The 9664-nt window shown below is 55.2% G+C and overlaps 1 protein-coding gene across 2 annotated transcripts in view; it reads right to left on the bottom strand.

The window, feature by feature from the left end:
* Positions 1 to 308: 308 nt before the first annotated feature.
* The window catches only part of STX8 (syntaxin 8), a 248451-nt gene continuing 239095 nt past the window's right edge, over positions 309 to 9664 (bottom strand). For both annotated transcript variants that reach the window (XM_040630026.1, XM_008688003.2), the window contains one exon: positions 309 to 486. In XM_040630026.1, the coding sequence (XP_040485960.1) occupies positions 419 to 486 (68 nt within the window). In that variant the 3' untranslated portion in view covers positions 309 to 418. The remainder of the gene's footprint in view (positions 487 to 9664) is intronic.

Genomic DNA, 9664 nt, shown 5'->3' on the forward strand with positions numbered 1-9664 from the left:
CGGGTGCACTCAGACACGCGCCCTTCCTTCCCGCCTGGACACACGGGGCCTTGGCTGTTCACTCACCGTCTCCTTCGCGGGCACACGACTTCCCCAAGCAGACGGACGCCTATTAATCTGGCATCCCCCCCTCCCCGGGAAGCCCAGCGCACTGCGGGGTGGCCGGAACCCACCGGCAGCCACGGGGCACGGCCCCCTGAGGGACCCTGGGCTGGCACCCAATGACCAGCATTGAAAGCAAAGGGGTCGTACGGGGCCTGCAGCTCCAGAGAAGCCCCGCTCCGTGCCTTTACCGACGCAACGCGCAGTTGTTCAAAGCTTTGGGGGGATTTATTGAGAGGGGGTTCATGGACCACTGGGGCGCCGGGCTTCTCTCCAGCGCTGGCAGGCGTCACGGCTGGTGGTCCCCTTACTGCTGCTAGTTGGTGGGCCAGACGGCCACGACCACAATCGCCACGAGCAGCAGTAAAATCACCATGACCATCCCTGGAAAACAGAAGCGCGAGAGGCCGCTTTAGCCATTCACGCCAGAAGGGCATCACGCAGCCTATGAACTACCTTCGCTGGGGACGGGGATGCAGCTCTGCAAGGGGTCCGGGCCCTCTGAGCCTGCGGTTTGTGCCCCGTGTGTGTGTGTGTGTGTATGCACACGTGTGTGTGGGGTCAGCAGCCCTGGGGCGCTGGCTGCAGAGGATGGGGCTCCAGGGACAGTGGAGAGTTTCTCTACCTCTCCAGCTCGAGAGTTGTGCCAGCAAAGCGCCAGCAAGACTGTGGGGGGACTGGCTGGGGCTTCCGGTGAGGAGCGGAGGGCACGCGCAGCCCTTGGCTCCAGCTTCCACTGGCAGCTCATCTCTGGTTTCAGTTTGCATTGATGAAGCATCAATAAAGCAAAGGGCTTTCGGGTCTGCAAGGAAAGGTTACATCTAGAATCCATTTTCTCTACTGTATACATGGCTTTGCCTTTCCTTCTTGAGCCCAAGATACTTAGGTCCCTCATAAGTATCCAACGGAGAGGTGCCCGGGTGGCTCAGTGGGTTAAGTGTCTGCCTTCAGCTCAGGTCATGATCTTGGAGTCCTAGGATCGAGCCCCGTGTCAGGGCTCCCTGCTCAGCGAGGAACCTACTTCTCCCTCTCCCTCTGCCCCTTCCCCACCGCTCGGGCTCTCTTTCTTGCTCTCAAATCAATAAAATCTTTAAAAAAATTTTAAAAATATATATCCGATGGAGGGACTTCTGCAAAGTCAGCACTGGATAAACATTTGCTCCCTCAAGGGTCCCTGCGCGAGTGACGCCCCAGGAGGGAAGCGAGGAGCACGTGAGAGAAAGCATGTGAACGCGTCTAGGAAGTGACAGGTGGGTCAAACGCACAGGATCACGTAGTTGTTTGGCCCCCAGGACTGCCCACCTCAGACGGAGGAGCTGTTTCCGGAAAGGTTGGTCCCAGGAGTTCAACCCCTGATGCTCTTACAGGAAGCCCCTAGCACATTATGGATCTTACTAACTAGATACCCACCGGCCACACAGGGCTCTTTACATTGCAGTGAATTAAAATCAAATATAGTAGAGAGCTCAGTTTCTCAGTTACACTAACCACATCTCAACTGCTCAAGAGCCCCACGCAGCCAACGCTACCACATTGGACAGAGACAACTGATGAACTTCCTTCCTCACTGCGGAAAGTTCTACTGGACAGAAGTGACGGACGGTATGGAGCTGGGATTATGGCATCGGCTGCTGCACCCCCAGCTTCCATGACAGCACCTGGAGCAGAGACCCAATGCCCGTTTGTTGAATAAATGGATGAGCGGTCACGCCGTGTGTCCGCAACACTCACTCTGCACTCGGACAGTTTCCCACACTGGGAGTCTGCTCGCCCTTCTTCTGGACTCAGTTTTGTTAAGCTGGATCTTCTGGGAAACTGCCCGCTTTTTCTGAGCGTTCAAAAATACCGGCGTAAATTACATTCTCTTAGAATTTAAACCCTAGGTTGTACCTGTGCCCTTCTTTTTGTCTCTAACACGGCGTATTTGGACATTCCTTTTCCTGATTAGCCTTGCCTCAAGGTGGCTCTTCTGATCACCTCTTCCGAGAACAGGTTCTGACGCTGTTGGCCATCTCCCTCTTATTTCCTGTTTTAATTTCTTTTTTTTTTTTTTAAGATTTTATTTATTTATTCGACAGAGATAGAGACAGCCAGAGAGAGAGGGAACACAAGCAGGGGGAGTGGGAGAGGAAGAAGCAGGCTCATAGCAGAGGAGTCCGATGCGGGGCTCAATCCCAGAACTGGGATCACGCCCTGAGCCGAAGGCAGACGCCCAACCGCTGTGCCACCCAGGCGCCTCTTCCTGTTTTAATTTCTGCATCTGTTTTCCTTAATCCTACGACTCATAGGCTTTTTCTGGATTCACTCTGTTTTTTGAACTGAAAGTCAGTTCACTCATTTTCCATTTTTCTTCTAAGTACTGTCCCTCAAAGTCAGCAACTTTTTTTTTTTTTAAGATTTTATTTTTAAGTAATCTCTACACCCAACGTGGGGCTCAAACTCACGACCCTGAGATCAAGAGTTGTGCATTCCATCCACTGAGGCAGCTGGGTGCCCCCATGTAACTTTTGATATGAAATAATTTCACTGTTGTTAGATTTCTAAGTTCTATGTATTTTAATTTTTTCAGCAATTTCCTCTTTGGCCCAACAATTATTCAGAAATGTGTTTTAAAATTTCCAATTATAATGAAACATGCTTATCCAATATATATTTTTAAAAATTTGAGATAATAATACACGCACTATATTTTGATGTGAAAATACCTATGATTTCCACGGATGACAAAGTCACCAGGACTACTAATAGTGTGGTTCATTGTCTGCGTTCTTAACGGAAGAAAAGGCTGTATTTCACTCAATTAGAGGCTAGTAGAAACAAGAATTCAATTTACTTTCCCACCCAAGTTCACAGACACCCTGAACTCCCTCCACAGACATCCAGAGTTCAATGTAGTTCAAGTAGTGTTCATTTTATTATTTTTTTTTAATATTTATTTATTGGGGCGCCTGGGTGGCTCAGGTGACTAAGCATCTGCCTTCAGCTCAGGTCATGAGCTCAGGGCCTGGGATGGAGCCCCGCATCCGGCTCCCTGCTCAGCGGGAAGACTGCTCTTTCCTCTCCCTTTAACCCTCTTCCCTGCTTGTGCTCTTTCTCTCTCAAATAAATAAAATCTTAAATAAGAAATTAAGACTTCTTTATTTTAGAGAGAGCAGAGGGAGAGAAATCTCAAGCAGACTCCCCACTGAGCGTGGAGCCGGACGCAGGGCTTGATCTCAGGACCCTGAGACCGTGACCTGAGCCGAAACCAAGAGTTGAACGCTCAACTGACTGAGCCACCAGGTGCCCCAAGGAGCGTGCTCTTTCAACTCAACCCTTGTAAAGCACAGCATGGGCACAGTGTGGAATATTAAGAAGGGACATAAAAATATATGGCAAGCTTCCTTGTCATCTCCCTGTGACAGTGGGTGATTTGGTTCTAACATCCCCTCTTTCTCTGACGATCTGATCTTACATCAGTACCCCCTCTCGGGACCTATGATTTCTCCCCAGGTTCACATGGACACTAACCCAAGCCTCTCCATCAGGGGTCAGCAAACTGGGGCCCCTTGGGCCAACTCTGGCTGGTGGTCTGTTTTCAGACAACCCCCGCGCCAAGAATGGTTTGTACATTTTTTAAGGGTTGTCAAAACAGACAAAGGAGAAGATGTGACGCACTGTCTGTGGTCTGCGAAGCCTAGGCTATTTACTACCCCGTCTTTCACAGAAGCGTGTGGACCCCTGCTCTACATCACCGCGGTGGAGAACGACCCAGCTGCAGCCTCGGTGCATCCACCGGGGCTCTGGTTTCCAGCTCTCTCTCCATTTCTCTCCCCCGGGGGATTTCCTCCCTTCCTTGTAAATCAGCGGTGCGTCAGCATTTCGGGGGCGGGGCTGTGATACTTCATCTCGCCTTTCCAGACGCGTGCAGTCAGGTGCGCATGCGCAAGAGTGAGTGTGTGTGTGTGTGTGTGTGTGTGTGTGTGTGTGTGTGTGCGCGCGCGCGCGCGCACGCGAGTGAACATGATCTCAGTCCATCTTCTTGCCACAACCAGAAGAACAAATCTCTTCATTCGTTTCAGCCTCCAGAAACATCTCCAGGTTGACCAAAAGCTCCCCTGGGCAGGAATCCCACCACTTCCTGGCGGGGCTGGGAGATCGTCCTGCGTAGGATCAGGGAACCATCATGGAACTGGAGGCCGCAGAGGGACTGAGGAGCGTGGAGGGGCACCTGCTAGCACTCCAGAGCGCAGGGTAACCCCAAAGACGGGGGAGGCCTGGGTGCTGAGAAAAGACGGGAGACAAGGCGTGGTGGTTCAGTGACTGCTGCTCGGGGCATGACTGGAGCTGGCGGAGCGCTTGGGATGGAGAGGCTGGATGGGCAGCAGGGGTCCTGGACTGCAGGGGAGGGGACGGCTGAAGGAGAGGCCAACACCAGTGACCCTGAGATTCACAGCCGGTGGTGACAAGCAGAGCAGAACAAGAGACGGGAGCGAGGAGATGGAGGACAGTGATTGGCTGGGAAGAAGAAACCATACGCCCGGTTCGAGCTTGTACGTAATTCCAGGGAACGGGCCCCCAGGCACCAGCGGCTCCTGCCACCTCCTACCTGGGCCACGGCGGTGCACCCACCTGCCGCGCACTCTGGCAATCTGCCCCCCGTAACTGAGCCGGAGCACAAACCAGATCAGCTTACTGGCTGCCTTGCAACTCTCAGAGGGCTAGACTGAAATCCAAACTCTTTAGGGGGCCTCAAAGGCCCCCCACGATCTGGGTCCCGCTACCCCGGCAGCCACACTCGGCACCCAGGCTCCAGCCACCCGGCCTTCAGTTCCCTCAATGGCCAGGATTACGCTCCTTCCCGCTGCCCAGTATTTACACGTGGGCCCTTCCTGTCCCCCTTGGCCTACTTGCTCCCTACTTGTCCCCAGAACCCAGCATCAGTGTCACTTCCTCAAAGACCTCCTCCCTGGCCTCCCATCGACTGTGCTCAGACACTGTCTGTCGGTCCCCACCACTGGCACGTGAGGGTCCAACAGAGGGGCAAAGCCTGTCCAGCTCACGGCCGCATCCCTCGTACCTAGAACAGAGCTTCACCCACAGAAGAGGCATGGCTCGTTTGTTGTTTTTTATATAAACGAATAAATGTATTGACCATCTGGAAGAGACGAGAAGAACCAGTAATAAGAAAGAAAAAGCAGGAACAGTCGAGAGAGAGAGAGAGAGAAGATGAGAACATGTGTGAAGGAAGCCAAAGAGAAGATTCAAAAGGCGATCAGCACCAATGGACAGATGCCGCACAGATGCCAGGAGGCCAGACAGAAGCTTCTGGGCTGGGAGTCCTTTAACGGGACAGTTTAGCAGCAGGGTGGGTGGGCCTCCTGGAACCACTATTAATACAGCAATTCCTCCGTAAGCCGGTAATGATTCTATCGCAGAAACCGCGAGGCACGCAACGCGTGCCACAGGAGACGTGACGCAGGGCACCCCGATACCCGCGAAAACTGAAAACACACTTCACTCCTGACACCAGAGAGAGAGCACCTTGATGTCATGGGGTCAACCGGGTTCCCATCTGGGGATGAGCAGGGACTTAAAGCGTGAGTGACAAATATGTCTTTTATATTTTCGGAGCAAACGGGTGCCCTCTGGCTGCGACATTGTCACCAGGGTTCGATAAACGGGTGTGTGTGGGCGGTCAAGTGAGGAAGTCATCTGGAGATGGCAAGTGACCGTGACAGGCCAAGGCCAGCGCAGCCTTCGGGATTCTCCCGGTCAAAGAGCAGGTGCTCCCGTACCTTACCACACGGCAACGCTTTCTCTTTAAGCGTCTGGCCTTCTTGGAGCGAGGCCACGGCTCTGGCACCTTCCTTGAATGGAGTCTCTCTTCTCTGAAGGATGTTTTGGGAAGAGTGACCAACGCTCGTTCTGAAGCCAGGGAGGGCTAAGCCGCGCCGTGCAGGGAATACGCGTGTGCACCGGGTGTGTGGAAGCACCGGGTGTGTGGAAGCCCCGTGCGTGCATCGCCTTGCTCGCTCACTTCTCAGCCAGGGATGTGCTCCGGGCTCCAGGTCACCGGGAGGGAAAGCTTTGCTCCTGGAGAGCCCTAGAGCCAGCCTGGGAATCCAGGTGGGATGACCCCTGCTCCACCTCTTCCCCTTTCTCTGCACCCGCGGGGCCTATCCAGGGGGGATCCAGGCCCCCGACACAATGTGGGGCTTATCAGGGACGGGGGGCCCCCAGGCTCGCTGGGGCTGAAAAATGGGGATACAGAGTTTCGACTTGGTTCTCTCCTCTTCTCTTTTTCCTTTCTTCTCTCTCCTTTCCACTTTGTCTGGTGGAAACTTTTTAAACAGAGACAAATAGACGGGAGGGCATAACGCACATGATGCACCAGGATCGATTCGGGGCCGGTCTGGTTTTACCTGTGCCCTCCCCGGCACCCTGGATTCCCTTGCGTGAACCCCACGCATACTTCCTCTCTCGCTACTTCACTCGAAGATAAAGCATCGTTAACACAAAAAAAGTCACCACCACACAGAAGCGAGGACGATTTGCTTTTTCTTCAAGACAGAGGCAGGGAAGAGCCTCCAGCCCTTGAGACACAGGAAAGTGGCTTCGGCCTAGAGGTCGCAGGAGACCACGTGGCCTGAGGAACTAGTATTCAGAGGAGAGAGAGAGAGAGAGAGAGAACACGAACTTCTTTCTTTCGCCTCAGAGTAGGGCTGAAACGTCAGGGGGTCTGCTCATCCATCCCCCAGCTAAGGAAATGTTTGACATTTCAGAACGAGGAAAGACAGTTGAACTTCTGGGAACCTGCCAAGTTCTCGAACAATGAAAGCTCTCTGCCCCCACCCCCAGCTCAGAAACACCTGGCGAGGCTCCTGACCATGGGAATCCTTCCCGCCACGCTTCGCTCGGCTCCGTGCACTGCTGTGTGGGCACCTGGCAGGGCAGCGCTGCCCTTCGCAGACCCAGGTGCCCCTCACGGGGGCAGGCGCGGGGCGCCGGGGGCCCAGGAGTGGGGAAAAAATGGCCATTTCCTTTGGTCAGTTTACCAGATGGGGATTACTCAACCACTTCCAATATTTACAAGTCCAGCTCATGGCAATTAAAAAAAGATGTAAGAAAACAAACTCCTTTGCAGACTGGGAAGGACATGAGACACCGTTCTCTCCGGAACAGTGCTGTGTTTTCTGAAGACTGTTCATCTGGATTAATGGTCCATATTTTTTCCAGTGAAACACTGGAAACCTGCAAATTAATGGAGGCTGTGCTGCCACCGCTGAGCATAGGTAACAACTCCTGGTGCTTGAGGAGGAGGGAGGGGAGGGAGGAAGAGGACAGAGAGGAGGGAGAGGAGGACGAGGAGGAGGGAGGGGAAGCGGGGAAGGAAGGAGGGGAAGGGGAAGAAGAGGAAGAGCTGAGGGGAGGTGGAGGAAGGGGAAGAGGAGGAAGAGGAGGAAGAGGAAGGAGGAAGAGAAGGGGGAGGAGGGAGGGGAGGAGGAGGAGGAGGGAGGGGAAGGGGGAAGGAGGGAGGGGAAGAGGAAGAGCGAGGGGAGGTGGAGGAAGGGGAAGAGGAGGAGGAGGAGGAAGGGGAGGGAGGAAGAGGACAGAGAGGAGGGAGGGGAGGAGGAGGAGGGTAAGGAGGGACGGGAAGGGGAAGAAGAGAAAGAGTGAGGGGAGGTGAAAGAAGGGGAAGAGGGGGAGGAGGAGGGGGAGAGGGAGAAGGAAGAGAAGGGGAGGACGGAGGGGAGGAGTTGGAGGAGGGAGGCAAAGGGGAGGCAGAGGAGGGGGAGGAGAGGAGAGGGGAGGAGGGGGAGGACTCTGTCTTTTCTTGGGAGAGTGAGGGCAGATCTCAGCACAGACCACCACCCCCTCAGCCCTCAGCTGTAGGGGATGTGGTGCCCAGCGCAGTGGGAGAGGAGGGGTGACGAGGTAGTAGGGAGGGGGTGCAAAGGGCAATGTTATCTGAGGTCCTCTGATCTGGTTTTGCTGATCACAGCAAAGCCGCACTGGCTGTTGGCGACTGTCCACCGTGTACCTACACTGTTAGCGCCTGTGATCACCTCTCCTGCCACGAATGGCCTCCGGAGCTCCTCCGCAGACATTTAGGAAACACTGCCACAACTGACCGGGCTTTTTTCCAGTTGTGCCTGTTGACAGGTGACATTTGCTTATGCATTAACCTGTGGGTTCTCCCTGATCAAACAGATTTCTTGCAGCAGACTCCTGAGCTGAGGTGGGGAATGAGCGGGAGAAAAGACAAAACTGGAATATTTGTTTTCCAAAGTTCATGTAAATGTTCCCTTTAATCCCATTACTGGGCAAATAAGCTAAGAAAAGAGTAGACGCCCAGCGGAGAAGGTGAACATATTTACATTCTGAGTCTGGGACCGGAAGGCGCAGACTGGCGGGGCGCCCCTGAGACCCACGTGGGAGCTGGGTGCAAGGCGGCGCGGGGTGGGCCCCCCAGCAGCTTTCCTGCCCCCAGCCTGAAGCTCAGCCAGCTCGGGAAAGGGGCATGGACAGCCTCTCCCCTCCCCTGCCGCTCCTCTTTCACTCCACAGTCCCGCAAACAGTGCTTTCATTAAAAAACCCAGCAAAGGTCTTCTCTGATGTTCTGACTGGTTCTGTTCTCACCTGGCACTCAACCCATCCCCGGCTTTCTTCTCTCCGTTGGAGGGTGAACCCTCCTGGGCAGCTTTGGGGGACCCCACCCCCTCAACAGACCTCCTGTCCCACCCCCTGCTTCCACCCTCCGCCCTCTGTCACCCTCCCGCAGGGCCACAGTCTGGGACCCTCCACTTGGACCCCGCTTCCTCACTGCCCCTGGAGCCAGAGACCCTTCTAGAGCCAGGCCAGCGCTCCTAAGCAATCGTTCTCCACCCTTCAACGCCTGCGTCAGTTATTACCAGCCCTTCCCTTAGGTTAGAGGATCTGCAGCAACAGGAATCGTGCGCTCTGATGTGGTGGCAGGGGCGCTGGTTTGGGGAGTCAGGGAGGCCCGACCTCCATTCCTTCACGGTGAGTTCGGTTCCACCACGTGTAAAAGCCCCGAAATACCGACTTCCTCGGTGTGTGGGGAGGGTTCGGTAAGACAAGGTGCAGGAGGCTCCCAGGGCGAATCTGGCGCTCCGTGAACAGCAGCACGGATGACAGTAATTATTGCTGCTCGTGGGACCCGCGCCCAAGAAGGGGGCCCGTGTGTGTGCGGCCAGCAGCTGCTGCCCCATGTCCCCGAGAGAGCCAGCCCCACGGCCTAACGACAGAACTCAGATGCCGTTCGTCCCCGAAGGGAGGGGAAAGGAGCAGAACCGGAAGGAACACCTGGGTGGCATTCTGTTCAGACACGGAGCCCCGATCCAGCTGCGGCCCGGCCGTGAGGACGGGTGTCCAGGAAAGGTTGGAAGTTCAGGGCGGAATATCTGGCAGCAGCCGTGTGGCTCGTTAGCCACAGGAAGGGCAGCTGGGCGCAGGCTGGCTGCGGCGGGAAGGCGAGCAGAGCCAGCCTAGCGGATGCCAGGGGACAGAAGCGCCGGCCCGGGGGTGGGGGTGGGGGTGGGTGCCCCCCCCCCCCCCG

The sequence above is a fragment of the Ursus maritimus genome, unplaced genomic scaffold (assembly GCF_017311325.1).
Source record: "Ursus maritimus isolate PB19 unplaced genomic scaffold, ASM1731132v1 scaffold_14, whole genome shotgun sequence".
NCBI lineage: Eukaryota > Metazoa > Chordata > Mammalia > Carnivora > Ursidae > Ursus > Ursus maritimus.